Source organism: Naegleria gruberi (assembly GCF_000004985.1).
Source record: "Naegleria gruberi genomic scaffold NAEGRscaffold_79, whole genome shotgun sequence".
Lineage (NCBI taxonomy): Eukaryota > Heterolobosea > Eutetramitea > Acrasida > Naegleriidae > Naegleria > Naegleria gruberi.
This window is the reverse complement of record NW_003163248.1, coordinates 126198-145639: the sequence shown is the minus strand read 5'-3', so window position 1 is coordinate 145639 and position 19442 is coordinate 126198. Positions and strand designations below refer to the sequence as shown.

Below are 19442 nucleotides of genomic sequence, written 5' to 3'. Positions count from 1 at the left end.
TCCAAGTTTTTTAAACAAGTTATTTTTAGGAATTCATCAGATGCAATTTTCCAAATTGAAAATTTTGATTACTAAACTTGATTACCTTTGGTTCGTTAGTGCAACATCTCATCAAAGTACTGGAATATTTCACGATTCGAAAATACATGAATCATCATTCAAATATCTTGATAGTTCTATCACTTTCAATATTCATTTCCATATGTATCCTCACCAACATCATATGCACATCCAACATTATATGTCTTCTTCCTCATCATTAGATTTTTTTCTTAAATTGCGTAATTTCTGAATCATCATGTAATGCAGCTTCATCATGGCGTTACATGTGTGTTGAAAAGAGATTTTGCTTAATGTTTGCCATCCTAACACATTCCAAATCAATGATAAGGTCACTGATTGTGAAAGTTTCTAACAGAGATAGAGGGCGGGAATCCCCAAAATGGGAAAACTGTAAACCATTTAGCAGTATTATGTTCTGTATTGATACGACCCCGTACTGAAAATCATTTTTGTCCATGAACATATTACAGCTTCTGTTAAAAATTGTTTCTACCCTTCCAGTAGACCCAACAGTTCATATGCAAATCAGCTGGTCGCCCTCATTACTCTTTACCACCTTCAATATCTCTATGGATGTGAAAACAGTAAGCTCTTAAATGGTCATGTGAATGACTCACATTGAAAAAGCTTTAAATTCATGAGGGAGACAGAGTTGCATCTCTCATCATCATTTTAAAAAAACAAAACAACTTCTTCAAAATGTTCTTTGGAAAGAGCTTGCTTATTGTCGTTCTTGTAGCCATTCTCGGTGTCATTGCTTGCAATGTTGTTAGTGCTGAGGAACCAGTTTTCACATGTTTCGGTTTGAAATCCACTGATAAGGGTGTCTGTTCTCGTAGAGGAAAATGTGTTGGCAATAACAAGTGTGAATGTTTTGCCCCAGAATTGAGCGAACCAAAAAGATGTAGAGCTACTGGTTTAAAGAAGCCAAAGAAGGAAGAAGTTTTCACTTGTTACGGAAAGAAATCCACCGATAAGAATGTCTGTTATGGAAGAGGAAGATGTGTTGGTAATAACAAGTGTAAATGTTATAACAGAGACAAGAGTGCTGCTTGTGCACCTGATAGAGAGCACAGTGATCTCAGAAGAAAGTTAAAAGACTTGTCTTTGAAGAGAAAACAAAACAAGACACAAAATAAGGTTAGAAAGCCAGTTTACACCAAAAAGTCAGTTAAGAAATAAACTGTTTCACTAACTTTTCTTACCCTTATCAATTCAACTTTCAATATTTTTGATTTTCAAATTTCATTTGTTGGATATTGCATTTCAATACCATTGAAAGATATGCACAGTTGACCTATCCATAAAAATGATTTCATTTTGGGAAGGATATAGAAGGGGTTCTTCCCAATGGACTTGTTGTTACTCCATTTACTTCACTATGCATTTCCTCCGACAAGATTTGTATCAGCGGAAGAAATAAACCTCAAGGTGGAAGAAATACGGAAAGAAAAACAAGCGGGAGAAATGAATTCTTTCAAAAGCCAATCACCTTATTGAACAACATTAACAAAAACAAAAAAAACAAATCAAATATTTGTATACAATATGAGTAAATTAATTGTTGTCATTGGAGCTACTGGAAAACAAGGAGGAAGTGTCATTAAGCATCTTCAAAAGCAAGGCAATTGGAAATTGAGAGGAATTACCAGAGATTCCAACTCAGCCAGAGCCAAAGAACTTGCCGAACAAGGTGTTGAAATTGTTTCATGCAATATGAGTAATAAGGAAGCTCTTGCAGAGGCATTCAAAGGTGCTTATGGTGTTTTTGGTGTAACAACTCCAGGAAGATTTGGTTCAGTTGATCATGAAAAGGAATTGACCGAAGGATTGAATTTGGTTGAAGCAGCTGTTAAGAATAATGTTCAACATTTTGTTTTCAGTTCATTGGATGATGTCACTAAGGCATCTGGTGGTAAAATTTCAGTTCCTCATTTCACTAACAAGAATAAGGTTGAGCAAGAAGCAAGAAAGACCAACATTCCATTCAAGACTTTTGTTTACCCACCATTTTTCGCTGACAATCTTCCTGGAATGATGTTCAGATTGAATGAAGACAGAGCTAGTGCCATGATCTTTGCTGGTGTGAATACTGACAGAAAACTTCCAGTATTTGGAGTTGATGATTTGGGAATTGTTGTTTCTGAAGTATTCAAGCATCCAGAAAATTACAATGGAAGAAAGCTCCTTACTGCTGGTGATTATGTATCCCTTAAGGAAATGGCTGATATTTGCACTACAGTATTAAATGTCCCAACTCAATACGTTGCAATGGATGCCGAAACTGTTGGTCAAAGAATGGGTTCTGAAGCAAAGAATATGTTCATGTACTTTAATGAATGTGGCTATTATCAAGATAATGAGCAACAAGCTGTTAAAGAAGCAAGAGAATTATTCCCTGGTTTATTGACCTTTGAACAATATGTTGAAAAGAATAGTCAACTCTTTTTGAAGTAAGACAACTGTCATTGAACTTTAAATATTCCAATAAAATCTTGTTTAGGAATTGTCATTATCTTCTCCTCAATTCTTTAATTTTCATAGAAATGTCAATAATAATGTCAATAAAAAACATTTCACAATACAATTAATAGCAAAATTTAATAATTTATATAATGGTGGTGGTATATGTACAGGGTTTTAATAACTTAGAGTTCAAAATCGTATTTGTAAATGCTTTCAATTTCCTTCCAACGCTTTTCTTCAATTTCCAAGTCCTTAATGAGACCAGTTTCAATATCACACAACCAACCATGGACGTGTAATGTTCTTCCCTTGGCCCAAGCATTTTGTACAACACTAGTCTTACAGAGATTGAGAGTTTGTTCAATAATATTGAGTTCAATCATACGGTGGATCTTTTTATCCTTATCCTCAATGGCATCAACTTCTGCCTTGTGGAGACGATAAACATCCTTAATATTTCTCAACCAGTGGTCAATTAAACCCAAATGCTTGTTTGTCAAAGCAGCCATAACACCACCACAACGAGTGTGACCCATAACAATGACGTGTTTAACTTGCAAAACTTCAACAGCATATTGTAAAACTGACATGGCATTAACATCAGTATTGACAACCAAGTTGGCAACATTTCTGTGAATGAAAATTTGACCTGGTTGGGTCTTGGTCAATTGATCAGGAGGTACACGACTGTCACTGCAACCAATTAACATGTAATCTGGTTTTTGAACATCCTTGATTCTATTGAAAAAGTCAGGATCAGAACCCAACTTGTCTGAAACAAATTCCTTATTGTTATTCAACAACTTTTCATAACTTTGTTGAGCAACAAGTTCTTCTTCAGTGAATTCTTCTTCGAATTGAATAGGTACATTAATACCAGCTGGTTTCTTTTGTAATAAACCTTCAATGGTGTAAGAAACATTAGGATCAGATGGTTCTGGACGAGAAAGATTTGGATTTTGATTATTAGCAGCACTAAGTTGACTATAATCAATTTGATGGGAACAACCTGCTTCACCCAATGATGAAGTAGATGATTTCTTCTTAATACTAATACCAGAGACTTTCTTCTTTGTGTTATGAGAGGATCCCGAATTGAATTCTGATTCATCACCAGAAAGAGTGTTAGGTGATACATCGTTAACAGTCAAGTGTTGTGCTTGTTGATGATTTCCACCACAGCATTGGCCATTATGTTCGTGATGATGTTGTTGATCTGCAGAAGAAGACATGATTGTAGTTATAATTGTATGATGGCAAGAATCTTCGGAAGATGTTGTTTGCAAACGAGTGGAAGCTCCTCTTGGAAAGTGTGTTGTTGTCGAGTAGTTGTAGTAATACTTGTTATTGCTGTTATTGATAATATTGTTTATCAATACTGATGATAATGTTGTGGATGTTTGATTTTTCTTATTGTTTAAAAGAATCGGAAGCCTATTTTGAATAGTCAAGATATTTCTCTTGCTACCAACAGCAGCAGCAGAACTAACAACATTGGTGCGTGTTGTGTTTGATGTTGTTGAAGCAATCAAGGAAGAAAAAGAAGCGCGGGATTGTTTGAAATTTTTCATGCTATGTAATATTGTGCGAATAAATTGAAAGTTGTTGTTATTGCTTGTAAACTTGAGGTCGTCTGCAGTTGATTGGATTTTTTTGACTTGAATTTCGAAATTAGAGGAATAAGGAGTGAGAATGTTGTGTTGGTATTTAAGAAGATTAAATTGACATTCTAATAAATGGCGTAAGGTAATGCGTAAGGTATGGACATGCTGCAATTGAAGTGAAGATTCACTTGGAAAAAAAATAAAGTACGGAAAGAATGCAAATGCGGACCAAGGAATCCGTAGTGTGAACAAATATAAAAGGGTTGGAGTATTTTATTTGGAACAAGCGCAGGATCATTACTGTAAAATGAGATATTGGGCAGGTATGAAAAATGGTGAATTGAACAATCAGATGCTGTTTATTGTTGGGCATAGCAATTGGATGCCTTTGCAATTTGCAATAATTTTTCAATAGTATTGGATGAATTGACCAATTCATTGTAAGCAATATCACCAACTTGTTGATTAATATCACCTTCAGAAATGGCCAACAAGTTAACAACCTTTGCCATTGCCATTCTATGAATCAAGACAAATATAAAATCACATGGACCTCTCAAATTATCAACTGTAGCAGCTCTCAATGAACAATCATCACCATAGGTAAGATTTTGAATGTCAGGTAATTGTTGCAATTGCAAAGATGAGAATAATCCAGAAAGTTGTTGTTCCATTTGAGTCATGTTTGCATTCAATTCTTGTAAAAGTGAAACTAATTGAGAATTGGAGGAATATTTGGAAATGGCTGATTGAGTGAGTGAGGCACCTTGTTTTTGGGAAGCTAGCATGATATTGAGCCAAAGAGCTGTAACATTGGCAGTGTCACTTTCAAGATAGGCTTGTAGAATTATTTCTGCTGGAAAGACTACTGACATGCTGGTGCTGCAATTCAATGGAAGTTTGATATCGTTGGATTGATTGGAAGAGGTTGAGCTTGTTTGATCAGTACCTTGTTGTTGTTGTTGCTGGCAGGAAACAAGGATGGCTCCAAGAAGGAGACAGGTTGCAATGAGAATTATTTTCATTTTCTTGTGTGTTTCGAATAGCAAGTCAAAGTTTGAGAATTTATTTGGATTTCAAAACATACTCAAAATGAACAATGTGCAAAAACACCAAGTTTCAAAATAGAAAATACCATAAATAATGTTAAAAAAGAGTTACAATTGGAACTTTATATTCGAAACTCCTTGTTTCTCCTTACAATACTTCTTACAAAGTTTGATAACATTGTAAACTTTTGGATAACTGCAAAAGTTTACCAATTGTTTTTGAAGAAGTAATCAATTCATTGTAAGCAATCGAAACAACTCTTTGGTCAACTCCGTTCAATGCCATAACCATAAGATTCATGGTTTTGGTCATGGACATACGATGAATTGAAATGAAGAGTAAATCGCATGGACCTCGAATGGAATCTAATGGAACTGCCCTTAGAGAACAATCGTTTCCATAGACTAGTGCTTGCATTTCATTCATTGTAGGTAAATTTAGAGTGAAAAGTAATTCTTCTAGTTTAGTTTTGGTTTCGGTTGCGTTATTTTTCATTTCTTGCATTAAGGAGAGAAATTCTTGATTCGAATTTTGAGAGTTTAATCCAAATTCTGCCAATTCGATTCCTTCCCTTTTCGAGGCGATCATGAAATTTATCCAAAGAGAAGTAAAGTTGCTATTCGAATGTTTTTCATGTAAGAAAGATTGCAATAACAATTCAGTTGGAAACACAACTGACATGCTAGTACTACAATTCAATGGAAGTTTTACATCTTCAACTTTCGAATAATTCTCAAAGTTTGAATTGTTTCCAGAAACCTTTCGAATAGTTACAAATAAACAGAACAAACCAACAATGAAGGGAATGAATACTCGTTGCATTTTCTTGTAAAATAGAAATTCATCTTCTCATAGAATTAAGTTTTCAGATGATGAATATGTTCAATTATCAATTTTTATCAATTTACTAAAAAGTAAATTGATAATTTTTTCACTTACAGATCTTGTGAACAGTTTTTTGATAAAGATGGGTGAAGATTTTGCTCAAATCAAAAACCGTAGTGTGAAAAATCCGATTAACTTGTCATCAAGTAAAAGTCCTGTCATACTTCAACGTCAAAAATCAACAAAAAAAATACACCAAATGTCTCACTACACCAACAAAAGCCAAGCAACCGTTCATGATAAGAATGGTTTACCAGTCTACGGTTTAGACAAGGAATTAGTAAGTTTCTTTCTCTTTCCAACCTAAAAAACTAAAACTATACGAAAGGCCAAAAAACAAGCAGGAAAACACGATCCACAGAAAGAAAAAGAAGTCAGACAATGGATCGAAGCAGTCACTGGCACCAAATTCTCCTCCAACGACTTTCAAGAATCACTCAAAGATGGCGTTTTATTATGTAAACTTGCCAACAAGATTAAACCAGGAATTGTGAAAACCATCAACTCTGGTAAGATGCCATTCATGTGTATGGAGAATATTGGTTATTTCTTGAAGGCAGCTGCAGAATTAGGTTTAGATACTCATAACACATTTATGAGTGTTGATTTATATGAGGGAAAAAACATTCCACTCGTAATTATGGCCTTATATAGTTTTGGATCAGTTGTTCAGAAGAGAGTTGGATATAATTTACCTACTTTGGGATTGAAGATTTCTGATAAGAAGGAAATTGAATTTACTGAAAGACAATTGAGACAAGCAAATGCTGAAGTTGGTCAACAATTTGGAGCTGCTTCAGTTAAACATGATACTGGAAGATCAATTTCTAATGAAGTTGTTAAGGTCAAGAGTACTGGAGATTCTAGAGCTGTCTCACAACAAACTGGTGGATCTGTTAAGCATGATACTGGAAGATCAATCTCAAAGGAGGTTGTTAAAGTGAATAACACTGGTGATTCAAGAGTTTTCTCACAACAAACAGGAGGATCTGTCAAACACGACACTGGTCGTTCCATTTCACATGAAGTTGTTAAGGTCAATAATACTGGAGATTCAAGAGTCTTCTCTCAACAAACTGGTGGTTCAATCAAGCACGACACTGGTCGTTCCATCTCGAATGAAGTTGTTAAAATCAAACCATCAACTTCAACATCAAGCAAATCAAGTTCTGGATCAAATTTGGATGAATTGGAAAAGCTTGGTAATTTAAGAGACAAGGGAATTATCACTGAAAGAGAATTCCAACTCAAGAAGAAACAACTTTTAGGATTGTAATTTTACAAATCTCAAAATTTTTCTAACTGTGTGAAAACTATAAATTGTATATTATTCTAAATATTGGATTTGCTCATAAAATTTTTAATCAATCATGGATAACATTTATCTCATCTTCCCAAAGTTTAGATTCTAAAATATATGGAAATGGCACAAGTTCACAAAATTAATTCACAATTGTTTTGAAGCAAATCAAACAAGTTTCCATTGTAACTTGCAGATAGATTGTTAGAGTTTGGAATCCAATACATTACAAGCAACAATAATTACACAAACTCAAAAATCTCCAAAACAATTTTGTTTGTGCGTTCCAAACGTGCAAAAATAATTCAAAAATATTTGCTCCTCTGCTAGAAAGGCGATACAAAAAAACAGCACAACACCTCCTACTTAAAAGCTAACATGAGTCTATTCTTTGATGCTTCCTTCTTCGATGAGCCATGCAAGTTTGGCCAATTGTTCTATACTATTGATTCGATCTCCTACAAGGAATGGAAAGAAACAGTTCAGAGCAACTGGACCAATGTGAATGACTTTCACAAATACCGTGCAGATACAATACAGTTCCTGAGTGATTACTGCTATCAGCTGGGGCAATTAGACCCTAAGAGTTGTAACAAGTATAATCTTCCATTGGCCAAAGCCATGCTCCAATCACCAAATTATGTTCGAGTTGCCTTTGCAATGTATTATATTTTGCAAATTTTTAAATCCATGTAATCTATCCATTAATCCTCCTCTTGTACATACAAATAATACCAACAATAATCCGATCATTAAATTATTAATATTTCATGATGATATGAAAATGAGTGTTGTTTCTTGTTTTTAAGACTTTTTTAAAATTAACAAATTTAAAAAATGGCGCGAAAATCCAAAGGCTTGCCTTCATCATTGAAATAGTTGTTTTCACCATCATCAAAATATTTAATATCAACATCACCAGTGATTGTTGTATAGAATAATAGCTTGTATAGTCTCACAATCAGAGAGGTTTTTAGAGGTTGAGAACTCAGGATAACATATTGTATTCAACAACCCATGCAAGGGTTGGGAATTCACAAGGTTAACCTTCATCTTGGTCTCCGATACGTTTTGAACATGTCTCTGCTATTCAGGGCATCCAATCACGTTTCTTCAATATCACTCTCAACCGTCCTAAAAGCAAAACATTTTGTCGATCAAAGTTTTGAAATTTCTGATGGAAGTCACAATTCAAAAAACAACCTAAAAAAAATGGCTCAAAGAACCACCATAACAAAATCAAACATTGAGAATAGTAAGACTACTTTAAAGGCTAAGGATCATTCAAGTCAAAGGGAGGCTACTGATCAATATCATCATCGAATCAAGCCTGTTCTATCTATGGCTGAAACCTTAAAGGAGAAGGTAGCCAAATCAACAAAGCCAAACATCAACAAGACAATGATAACCCCTGAAGTTACATTGATTAATGGAATCAAAGTCAAGATAAATTGCAAGAATAGTGTAAAATTGGCTAAAAACTTTGGAGATTATGAGAAGAAAAGGCTAGAAGGTCTTGAATGGCAGAAATTTGCGAGAATACTAAAGAATGTCAATGGAGATATCAAGTTTGATTTAAAGATTGTAGAATTCACTCCTGAAAATCAAGTCAAGGGAGATGTAGGCTATACTTGTAAACACAGAAGATCTCATTGCATACATCATGAAGAATTGAAGAAGGCTTTTATAACTTGGCCATTCTGCTCTAAGCAATTATCAAACAAGTACGAAAATTACACCATTCCTGTCACAAAAAGAGAGGTTCCTTTGTTGGATCATGGTTCATTTCTAGATGTTAGAGATATTGATTCAAATATTCCTGATGAAATAACAATTAGAGACTTGATTCCTGAGCAACAGAATGGAGCACTCATCAAATTAAGCAATCCTTCTAAGGTTATGGAACTTCTCAAATCTCATTTCAGGCCATCCCCTCATAGTATGTGGAGAAAGAAATCAAGTGAGGAAGGTGTCTCATTCGGAACTGTTTACAAAATGGATGAAATCACCAATCTAAAATGGAAGTCTGACTCTTATGCTGAGATTATTGATGCTATGAAAATTGTTTCAAATGACGAACACAACTTCCTCTCTCAGTGCATTACAACAATAGGAATGAAAAATGGAGTCGAGGTACCACTATTATTCAAAGTAGACAAGATGCATATCAAGGTGGAAAGTTGTAGAAAGGGATCTGCAACTATTCCACCTGGTCTTCGAAAGTGCCTTTCCATCATTTCTAATAGCTTTGGTGGCCCTGTTTACTAAATAAACTCATCAAAAAAATGAAACGATCAACAGAGAAGGAACTCTTTTCATCTATTAACAAACTCGATCAAAATGTAATGCTCTATATTTTGGAGTTTCTCTCTCGGGTAGAATTAAATGGTTTGGCCAGTTTATTCTATCGTCCACAATCTGAGGAAATTCAAAACGAATTTTATAATCAAACTTTGATCAATACAATTAATTTCGGAAAATGTTTGATGATTTATTCGTGGAGTGATTGGTTTTGGAAAGATTTAATCAATAACAAGATGGAATTAATTAACAATGTTTTGTGTACGAAAATTGGATGGAAAGAAACAGAAGGAAATTACCGATTTCGATTCATCAAGGAAATTTGGAAGAGAATTGATGAAAATAATTGGAAAGTTTTCCAAGAAAAGAGACAAAAGAGAATATCATATATTAGATCAATTAGTGATAATATTTCAAAAATAGCCCTAGAGAATGGTACTTTTAAAAATACTAAATGTGAAAGTATTATAAGAAAGAGAATTGCTCAACAAATATTTATTGAAGAGTCATCCATTCAAACACCTCTCCAAGAACCACTGAGATTAGAACCAAAAAGTCAACCAATAACCGGTTATCATTATCTCAAATGGGTTTCTATGGGTGCTACATTTGTTGGAAAAACTTGTCTCTTGAATAGGGTTGGGTATCATTCCTTTCCTCAAGATTACACACCAACTGTATTTGACAGTTTTGTAAAAACGGAGCATGTACAGTGCATAGTAGATGGTATTGAAACTCAAGCAGATTTTTCTGTTGCATATTGGGACACAGCAGGTGGAGAAGATTATGATAGATTGCGACCACTTTCTTATCCTCAGACAAATCTTTTTACAATGAACTATGCCATCAATGATTTTTCAAGTTTGAAATATTTAGTTGAGCATTTGATGTGGGAATGCACTCTTGGTGCTCCTACCGCTACATTTGTTGTTGTTTCCACAAAGAACGATCTCAAAGATTCACTCTACTGGAATAGTTTGTTTTATTCTACTACTGTTGATGAACCAATTTCAAAAGAGGAAGGAATTGAATTTACAAAAGCAATAGGAGCTGTCTCGTTTATTGAAACAAGTGCAAAAACAGGCGAAGGAACAATTGATTTCGATAAGAGACTTGGATTATTGACACATACTCATTTGCACATTTTGGAAAACCCACAAAAAATTGAAACAAACAAGAACCACAAGGAGAAGAAATGTACTGTTCAGTAGTCTTTACAGCACTGAAAATTGTTTATGTGAAATATATAATATATTATGTGAAATTGTGGCCCAACCAAGAAGACAAGACTTGAGTGTTGTAATTTTATGACAACTTTTTGAGAGCGAATTTTAAATGATGGATTTTCAAAAACATTTCAGAATTTACATTTTGAAATTCCCTTTTTAGATTTTAAAAAAAATGCAACAAGATCAACTAGAGTTTTACATTTATGATGATTTATTAGATATCATTCTTGGATTCATTCCATACTTCTATCAGTGGAAATTCAAGAGAGTGAACAAAACTTGGAAAAAAACAATTACAAGATTACAAAAACGTGTATTATCGGAAAGGTTTAGGAATGCTCCAAGACCCGATCGGATCGAACATATAACATCAAATGAATTACGTAAAGGATATGTACAATTAAATGATCTTGCACTTGTGGAGAAGAAGGATTGGAACAAGTTTCGAATGGATTTATATTTGAGAAATTCAACATCTGCAATTTCCTTTTTAAAACAATTTTATTATTTGGATAATTTACAATGGGTCGTTACACAGAACGATAACCAAGAAGATTCATTAATGACATGTTCCCAATTGAAAGTGAACTATTTCATTTCTTTAACACTTATTGGACTAGCCAAATTGGACGATTATATTCACAGTTACATAGCAGAATTGAAATCAATTGGAATCTCACTTGTTTATTTCCTGTTTTGTTCACCAAGTATTACTCTCCCACTCATTTCCTCTCATGAAGTATTAATCAAAATTTCAAATGATGGCTTTTCCTATTGTACCAGTAACAACTGCCAAGGATTGATTTATTACAAGAAATCCAACTTTAACTCAGCATTAGAGATTACAAAATATTCCAATGGATGCTCCAGAGCATTTGGTGTTCATGTCTCATGGATTCCAAGAATTTCAAAATCATCTCAAAATCCATTTGTAATATCAAGAGAAGATCCATCCTTTAAACTTTGCAAAGGTGCCGTTTTTTCTTTCTCACCCTATAATTATTAATGTTGTCAGTCCAAAATCATTGTTGTATGGCTGTGGCTTACCAAATTATTTATCTTTCCATTTCTAGCTAACATCACTTTTACAGCGCTCATTAAAAACTTGATTGTAAACAAAAGATTCAAAAAATATTCTGATGTGTAACACAAGTTGGGCCTTTCAATTAGCTTGCGCGTGAATTTGCACGCTAGAATCGCTGAAAAACAAATTTTCCAATTTAAAAAAACAAAACAGCTTAACACATGTGTTGGTCACTCAGAGCTTCATTGTTCTTTTCCCTCCTTGGAGGATTGATGACTTTGGATCAAATTAGAAGAACACTTGCTATTCGAAAGGAATGGAGAGCAAGAAGTATCTCCCAAGTATTGATGTATCTTTCATATACATCGATGGAGTTTTTACAATTTTTGCAATATTATTACGGTCTTGAAGGTACTTGTGGCACCACGTCGAATTTTACGTTGTCGATTGTTGCTCACTTTCTAATTTGGACTCAACCAATTGCACACAATTATTGGTGTCTTAAAAATACAGCCAAGGGAAGAAGTACTTTCAGATATGCCTTGGGTTGTTCATTTGCTACATTGATTATTGCCACTATCAGTTTGGTAATGGGTTATTTCCAAGTTGGTGGATTTGGTACTGGAATTGCTAATGATGGACCAGAAGGTGTTCCTGGTAATATTTTGGGAATTGAAATCCAAAATGTTAATACCAAGTTGTGTTCCATGCAAGGACCTAATCACTTGTATTGGATGTTTCCTTATCATCCATTGTGGGGACATGGCATTTCATGGTATACTTGGTTGTTGGTTGCTGCATTCCCTCATTTCTTCAGATATTCTGTGAAAGATAATGATTTCTTTGGAAAGAGTTGGATTATGGGAAGCGCTGTAGTTGGTGGTTGGTTAGCTGCTTTGGCTGTCACCTTGACAATTGGTAAATTCCATGAAACACCTTCCTATTGGTGTTTGATTTCAGTTCCTTGTTTGGTATTGCCTTACATTGCTGCATTCTTCAAACCTGAAAGATTCATTGTTCGTGAGGAATTATATGTCAAGAACGGTACAAAATCTCCAGATTATGATGCAAAGAAAGTTGCCTAAATTAATTGTTCAAAAGAAATGATTAGAATTGATTCATTCTCTAGCAGGGATTTATTGTAACATGGGATTCTACCTAGTAATTGAATTAGTGTGAGATTTGGTAATTTGAAACTCACTCAAATAATATTTGAATCATTCGAACAGTTATGAAATTGAGTAAATAGATAAAGTTCTATTTCTTATCACAATTAGACTTATTACGGCAAATGCGTATTTCATTTACAAATCGTAGGAACCAACAACTTTTGAAAATCGTTGAAAATTTTCGAATACTAACGTAGTATTGCACCAAGGTTCCAACTTTCATTACCTTTTGCTTATTATTTTCCATCATGTTTACTTTACAATTAGAAAATCAGTGGAAAGTAAAGAATGCATTGTAATTTTTCAAGCTGTATTGAATAATCATCAAATCCAACACAGCTTGCTCACATGAGGTTAATCTAAAGGTTCGGAAATTTAACAATTAATATTTCCGAATATTTTTGCAGGGGTTATTCAATCACCAATGGATTTACTTTTCAAGATTATCAAAGCCTTGAACAAGTTGTAACTTGATTCTGAATCTGCCAGAAAATACTTGAAAAAAATGAAACGAAAGCAAACAGACGAATCTTCCCAATCCGAATCTAAAAAAGCAAAATCAACAACACACGATCACTCCTCATGGTTCAATAGTGCTGTGTTGTTAAATGTCTACTCCTTTCTCACCTTCAGAGAAGTTTTAACATTCCGATTGGTCAACCAATCAATCAACAAGGAATTACGAATTTCTTCCGAATCTATTGAATCCAATGATAATGAATTATTCTTTTTGAATAGATTATCCAAAATGAATGCAAAAGTAAAGGATGAATCTTGTGATTTTTTGCAAGGTTGTCTGCTGAAAGTTAATGCAGAAATTAGAAATTGCATGGTCCTTGATGATAGAATATCCTATTTTCAATATCTATTAGAAAATGATACCAATTTTAACGTACTCTGCATGAATAAGACTTATTCCAATTTATTTAAGAGTGGAATTGTTTCGTTCAATTCATATGTGGGTGGAGTTTTTTCACAAACTCAGGGAGGAAGATCAGAATTGAAAATTTTAAAGAAATCAAAAGAGTTTATGATCTTTACTCAACATTATGTTTATGGACCAAATACTAGAGTGGATAATTTGGAGAGAAGTTATGATTTGAAAGTGAGAGATTCAAATTTTCAAGAGAAGAATCTTATTTGGTATTTGAATTATTACTATACTTGGGAAGATGAACCAATGGGCAGTGGTAAAATTGACATTAAGCAATTAACAATGTTATGAAAGAATTAGAAATTCCAAGTGAATGGGATTGGAAAGCATTTCTCACTTTTTTAATGACATGTGCTGGTGCTAAAGAATATTGTTGCATGGAACCAATGGTTGATACGAATTCAAATGTCATGAAGAGTATGATTAAGGAATTGAAATCTAAAGACGATGATGCTTTCAACAAATCAGCCGAGAGTATTGAAGTACAAGAAGGATTGAAATGTTTAGAGATGATTCTCAATCCGATTGTCCATTCTGATTTGAGTTTCTCACAGAAAATGGAATATTTCGACATGATCAGAAGTGAAATTCTGAAACAATCTGCAAGAAAGGCTCATAACTTGTTCCTCTTCGAGGAATCTTGGCTTAATCGTGATTTCAATATCAACATTGATGAAACCATGTTCCAACAACTTAAATCAAAGCTCAAGTATTACACGATTCATGAAGCTTATTATATTGGTTTTACAGAATACATTCAGGAGGAAAGATTTTTTGCAACTGCTGTATTTGAATTGGCAAATGGGAAATTAACTGAAATTTCATTGAAACATGAAATGCTTTATGCCTTTACAGAAGAGGAAAGGGATACCATTTCCCTTGAAATAGATGGTCAAGAAGAAGATTCCACTATTCCTCAACTGATTGAGAATATTTTAGGAATTGACTTGGAAAAGGTTGATGATGAAATGGAAATCATTCAAAACTTTTGCAAATGTCTTTTGAAACTCGTTGGAAAATGTCACAGAATTAACATTACCGAAAGTACAGAAATGACATTCACACTCAAGTATTTCCCAAAACCAATCAAGGAAGCTGTTGAACAACTTTCAGACCTTTAATAAACATGTTGGATGTGACAAAGACAGTATGCACATGCTAGTATTGAACCATTGCTGATTTAGATATCCCACAAATGATACTGTGTGTTGTTGAAATTCTGCAAGGAGGAGGAGGACTGATTATATTCCATAGATGAACCACTTCTCAACTTATACGACATTTCCATTCCATCTCAATTGTAAAACTCTCTGTATTACAGAATAGGCACTACCCACAACAAATTAGGGAGGAACTAATTTAGAAAAGCAATCTGCATCTAAGAATCACCCTACAACCTGATTCCTGCATCCAAAATTTTGGAAACACCGCCCTTACTTAGACCATGTAATATGATGACTGTTCAAATGCTTCCTTAATCCAAACGTAAAATCAAGAAAAAAAACAAATTAATTAAACTTCCCTTAATTAAAGCCACCATGACACGAACAAATATTCACATCTGCAACACAAGAAGACACTTGTTAATTTTAACTTCGGTTCTGATAGCCATAATACTGTCTACGCTAAGGAGTGGAGATGCAGTGGAGGGAAGTGCAATAACATGTTTTGGAGTTTCAGCTTCCTCCGCCACTGTTTGCTCAGGGAATGGTACATGTACATCAGTGGATACATGTCAATGTAATGAATTGGCCACTGGAACACAATGTGAAATTGCCAAGTGTTTTGGCTATTCCCCAGATGATCCATTGGTTTGTAGTGGACATGGCAAATGTAGATCAACAGGATTCTGCTCGTGTAATAAGGGATATTTGGGAATTGATTGTTCAGTGCCGAGATGTTTCCAAATCACTTCAAATAGTGCAACAGTTTGTTCTGGAAGAGGAACATGTATTTCTCCAAATTTATGTAAGGTAATTATTTGAAATGTTTCGTTAATAGTTAACATTTTGTAAAGTGTGAAGATGGCTATGGTGGATTCAGTTGCCAGTTCAAGACTAGTTCATTATTTTGCTATGGAAAAAAGGCTTCCAAGAGTGATGCCTGTTCTGGACACGGAGCATGCATCGACATGGACGTGTGTAATTGTGATGATGGATATTATAGTGTGGATTGTTCGAAGAAATATTGTGGCAGTTACAACTCCACAGATACTAGAGCTTGTTCAGGAAGAGGCTCGTGTGGCAATAATGGAATTTGTACTTGTCAATTAGGTTTTTATGGAGACGAGTGTGAAAAGGAAGGATCCAATTCGAATATTATTACAAATACTAGGATTGATCTGTTTTGTAATGGTTTGAATGCAACTGATGAGAGCGTTTCAAATCAAATTTGCTCTGGAAATGGAAAATGTATTGGAACGAATACATGTTCATGTGAATTGGGATATTCTGGATCAGATTGTGAAAAGATTTCATGTTATGGTTTGGAAATGGATCATGAATATGTATGTGGAGGAGTTGGACAATGCGTGTCGATGAATCAATGCTTGTGTCCACATCCATACGATGGACAGGAATGTGAACAAGTCAAATGTTTAGGAAAGAACATGACACTTTACAATTCAACTGATTATTCAAGAGTATGCTTAGGAAGGGGAAATTGTTCTCAATCAGGATGTGAATGTCAATTAGGATTCTATGGAGATGCATGCGAAATGTCAACTTGTTTTGGATTGAAACAAAATGATTCATTGGTTTGTTCTGGACATGGACAATGTATGGATCTGGACATGTGTGAATGTTATTCATCTGCTCAAAATGGATATTGGTTTGGAGATGACTGTTCAGTTTGTGATCCATTCCATTCAGGAGATAATTGTAAAAGTCAATTATCATGTTCAAATGAAATGACATGTAATAATTTGGGAATTTGCTCTCCAGATAATTCATCTTGTTCATGTTCCAGTGATGTTTATGTAGGAAGTTATTGTGATGAATGTAAAGAGAATTACTTTGGTCCATCGTGTCAAGTGAATTGTGTTTCGAATAGTACTTGTAATGGAAATGGAGAATGTTCCAGAGATGGTTTATGTGATTGTTATCATGATTTGGATCATGGGTATTGGACGAATGGTACTTGTAATGAATGTCTAGATGGATATTATGGAATGGAGTGTAAAACTCATGTCAAGAATTCAAAATTTTCATTCGATAAATTTGGATATTTTGTAAAGTTTACAATAATAGCTCCAATTGCTACACTTTTCAAAATTGAAACCACAATGAATCCAATTTGCAACACTTTCTTTAACTCTCCAAGAATTGGTCAACTTCCAGTTTATTGTAATTTTACAATTTCATCTTTAGAATATTTAGAAGGAGAAATGGTTGTTCAACTTCCTTCAGATTCACAACTAGTTCCAGGAGATGATTTACAATTCAAAATACTCCATTTTGAAGATCCCTCTTCCAATCAATTGATAAGAATCCAATCAGATCCACAAGAGATTATTCCACCACTGCCTTTCATTTCAACTCTCAATTCAACAATTACGTACGAATCAAGCATTGCACTGAACGCGATCAATTCAAGAAATGAAAAGTTGTATGACGAGAATTTATATTTCGAATGGTATTTATTTACTAGCTCATTGAATTCCATTCAAGAAATTTCAAATCTGAATCAATCTATTCATGCAAAGAGTGGAACGAATGCAAAATCCATTAAATTGACTAATTTACCAGTCGGTAGTCATGTGATTCAGTTGAAACTGAAAAACAGATTCAATGTTTGGAGCGAATCAGCATTTTTGAATATAACAAAATTATTAGATAGTTCAACAAGTAGCTCAAGTCAAAACTCAGTTCCTATAATTTCAGCAAAGATTTTATTGAACACAAACCCATTCTACTATACCACTGATTTAGTAACAACGCTAACTCAGTCATTCATTATCAAGAAACAAATTACCATTAATGGTATTGAAGTCAACCATCCAACTGTGAAAGTTGCTTGGGAAGTTTTGAATTCTGCAAATGTCAAACCAACAACCACAATATTTGATTACAATTGTACTGAAAATACTAATTACGAACTGGCAATTGTCAAGAGTACCGTATCAGGTTATGGAAATTACACAATCAATTTGAGAGTTTACAACATGACAACCAACCAACTGCTGATTTCGAGAAGTCATCGATTGATTTTCATTCCTGTCCTGACCAAAATATCCTTCACAGCAACCACTGTTACCACTTTCACATCCAGTTCTCCTGATTTCCCATACAAACTTACTCTCAATTTTCCTCAATCTTCCTTCGCAGATCCATTGAGTAGTATTTCATGGAAATGCACAGATACTATAGTTCCAGACACAAAGTGTGATTCAGATATGGATTCCATAATGTCTGCTGCTGCAAATAGCACAGTAATTAGCATTCCAGCGAATATCTATCTGAGAAGAAGTCGTTCAGTAAGAGTTCATGCATTTGTAAGTGTGGGAAAATATGTCTATACTGCATCTAATTATATGGGAGCTTTTAATGGAATTGCTTACTCTGGATGGACCGACTCGTCTGGAATAAGTTGGGGTTATTCAAGTGGTGTAGGTCATTGGTTTGCATTTGCAGCTGCCACATCCTATTCTCTCTACATGCTAAAGCCACCAAATTGGTTGGCAGTTTCTGGAGCTGGAGCTTTAACTGCATTCGATTATTTGAATAATAATCAGGCAATTGGTTCTTATTCTAATTATTTACAATTGGACAATTCGAATAACAATAGAGTTTTAAAAGTGATTCCTGGAAGCATTCCTTCATCCATTAAAATCTTGAAAACTGTCAGATCATTGACAGAAGATGGTGTGCCAATGGAATTGGATATGTACTTTGTGAATGAGAACTTTATACCTCCAACCATATCTTTCCAAACCATTGAAATGCAAAATCAAACCAATGGTTGGATTTATTTCAAGGTTCCATTCTCAGTCAGTACTAGATACCACAATAATTATTACATTTACTTTAATCTGAATGTTGGAACCAATATTTCAATACAAATAACTTCCAAAGATTATTTTCAACAAGTTGCAGAGTTTGCACTTCCACAGTTTTTGAGTCCGTTCACTATTACCTATTCACTTGATTACTTTTCGTATGATGCAACAGGAAGTTCAAAAACTCTTTCGGTGGCTGGTACGTTAATTTCCCTCCCAGCTCAACCACTCAATTCCAACTTGAATGCAAGAGCATTTCAATTGAGAATGAAATATCATGCTGATAACGGATTTGGTGGTGATATAACATCATTTATTAGTAATGCCAATACTAATTACATTCCAGTTATTCCAATTTACTGAGATTTAGTAAAGCAAACAATTGAAAATTAGTTGTTGTAGTACTATTGTTGTAAGGAAG

The 19442-nt window shown here is 34.3% G+C and overlaps 13 protein-coding genes across 13 annotated transcripts; 10 read left to right on the top strand and 3 right to left on the bottom strand.

The window, feature by feature from the left end:
* Window positions 1-762: 762 nt before the first annotated feature.
* Window positions 763-1245, top strand: NAEGRDRAFT_75348 (uncharacterized protein; the record flags this gene model as incomplete). The annotated part of the gene is made up of 1 exon (XM_002669710.1): window positions 763-1245. The coding sequence occupies one exon, from the start codon at window positions 763-765 to the stop codon at window positions 1243-1245; it is 483 nt and encodes a 160-aa protein (XP_002669756.1).
* A 366-nt stretch (window positions 1246-1611) lies between these two features.
* On the top strand, window positions 1612-2520 carry NAEGRDRAFT_75347 (uncharacterized protein; the record flags this gene model as incomplete). Its single annotated transcript, XM_002669709.1, has 1 exon — window positions 1612-2520. One exon carries the CDS (start codon window positions 1612-1614, stop codon window positions 2518-2520), a length of 909 nt encoding a protein of 302 aa, XP_002669755.1.
* Window positions 2521-2711: 191 nt separating this feature from the next.
* On the bottom strand, window positions 2712-3761 carry NAEGRDRAFT_75346 (uncharacterized protein; the record flags this gene model as incomplete). Its single annotated transcript, XM_002669661.1, has 1 exon — window positions 2712-3761. One exon carries the CDS (start codon window positions 3759-3761, stop codon window positions 2712-2714), a length of 1050 nt encoding a protein of 349 aa, XP_002669707.1.
* Window positions 3762-4492: 731 nt separating this feature from the next.
* NAEGRDRAFT_75345 (uncharacterized protein) lies at window positions 4493-5158 on the bottom strand (the record flags this gene model as incomplete). Its single annotated transcript, XM_002669660.1, has 1 exon — window positions 4493-5158. One exon carries the CDS (start codon window positions 5156-5158, stop codon window positions 4493-4495), a length of 666 nt encoding a protein of 221 aa, XP_002669706.1.
* A 184-nt stretch (window positions 5159-5342) lies between these two features.
* NAEGRDRAFT_75344 (uncharacterized protein) lies at window positions 5343-6005 on the bottom strand (the record flags this gene model as incomplete). The annotated part of the gene is made up of 1 exon (XM_002669659.1): window positions 5343-6005. The coding sequence occupies one exon, from the start codon at window positions 6003-6005 to the stop codon at window positions 5343-5345; it is 663 nt and encodes a 220-aa protein (XP_002669705.1).
* Window positions 6006-6262: 257 nt separating this feature from the next.
* NAEGRDRAFT_82066 (calponin homology domain-containing protein) lies at window positions 6263-7402 on the top strand. Its single transcript, XM_002669708.1, has 2 exons — window positions 6263-6348; window positions 6397-7402. Exons 1-2 carry the CDS (start codon window positions 6268-6270, stop codon window positions 7342-7344), a joined length of 1029 nt encoding a protein of 342 aa, XP_002669754.1. The 5' UTR covers window positions 6263-6267; the 3' UTR covers window positions 7345-7402.
* A 344-nt stretch (window positions 7403-7746) lies between these two features.
* Window positions 7747-8064, top strand: NAEGRDRAFT_75342 (uncharacterized protein; the record flags this gene model as incomplete). Its single annotated transcript, XM_002669707.1, has 1 exon — window positions 7747-8064. The coding sequence occupies one exon, from the start codon at window positions 7747-7749 to the stop codon at window positions 8062-8064; it is 318 nt and encodes a 105-aa protein (XP_002669753.1).
* A 516-nt stretch (window positions 8065-8580) lies between these two features.
* NAEGRDRAFT_75341 (uncharacterized protein) lies at window positions 8581-9636 on the top strand (the record flags this gene model as incomplete). The annotated part of the gene is made up of 1 exon (XM_002669706.1): window positions 8581-9636. One exon carries the CDS (start codon window positions 8581-8583, stop codon window positions 9634-9636), a length of 1056 nt encoding a protein of 351 aa, XP_002669752.1.
* A 23-nt stretch (window positions 9637-9659) lies between these two features.
* NAEGRDRAFT_77631 (ras family small GTPase) lies at window positions 9660-11095 on the top strand. Its single transcript, XM_002669705.1, has one exon. The coding sequence runs from the start codon at window positions 10266-10268 to the stop codon at window positions 10878-10880; it is 615 nt and encodes a 204-aa protein (XP_002669751.1). The 5' UTR covers window positions 9660-10265; the 3' UTR covers window positions 10881-11095.
* Window positions 11096-12131: 1036 nt separating this feature from the next.
* On the top strand, window positions 12132-13191 carry NAEGRDRAFT_82064 (uncharacterized protein). Its single transcript, XM_002669704.1, has one exon. It carries the CDS (start codon window positions 12144-12146, stop codon window positions 13005-13007), a length of 864 nt encoding a protein of 287 aa, XP_002669750.1. The 5' UTR covers window positions 12132-12143; the 3' UTR covers window positions 13008-13191.
* A 405-nt stretch (window positions 13192-13596) lies between these two features.
* NAEGRDRAFT_75338 (uncharacterized protein) lies at window positions 13597-14316 on the top strand (the record flags this gene model as incomplete). Its single annotated transcript, XM_002669703.1, has 1 exon — window positions 13597-14316. One exon carries the CDS (start codon window positions 13597-13599, stop codon window positions 14314-14316), a length of 720 nt encoding a protein of 239 aa, XP_002669749.1.
* A 95-nt stretch (window positions 14317-14411) lies between these two features.
* Window positions 14412-15146, top strand: NAEGRDRAFT_54034 (uncharacterized protein; the record flags this gene model as incomplete). The annotated part of the gene is made up of 1 exon (XM_002669702.1): window positions 14412-15146. The coding sequence occupies one exon, from the start codon at window positions 14412-14414 to the stop codon at window positions 15144-15146; it is 735 nt and encodes a 244-aa protein (XP_002669748.1).
* A 703-nt stretch (window positions 15147-15849) lies between these two features.
* NAEGRDRAFT_54033 (uncharacterized protein) lies at window positions 15850-19384 on the top strand (the record flags this gene model as incomplete). Its single annotated transcript, XM_002669701.1, has 2 exons — window positions 15850-15998; window positions 16069-19384. 2 exons carry the CDS (start codon window positions 15850-15852, stop codon window positions 19382-19384), a joined length of 3465 nt encoding a protein of 1154 aa, XP_002669747.1.
* Between the last annotated feature and the right edge of the window lie 58 nt (window positions 19385-19442).

Coding starts and splice junctions, on each gene's coding strand:
- NAEGRDRAFT_82066 (XM_002669708.1), top strand. CDS start 6,268: ATGTCTCACTACACCAACAAAAGCCAAGCAACCGTTCATGATAAGAAT. Junction 6,349..6,396: donor ACGGTTTAGACAAGGAATTA/GTAAGTTTCTTT, acceptor ACTATACGAAAG/GCCAAAAAACAAGCAGGAAA.
- NAEGRDRAFT_77631 (XM_002669705.1), top strand. CDS start 10,266: ATGGGTGCTACATTTGTTGGAAAAACTTGTCTCTTGAATAGGGTTGGG.
- NAEGRDRAFT_82064 (XM_002669704.1), top strand. CDS start 12,144: ATGTGTTGGTCACTCAGAGCTTCATTGTTCTTTTCCCTCCTTGGAGGA.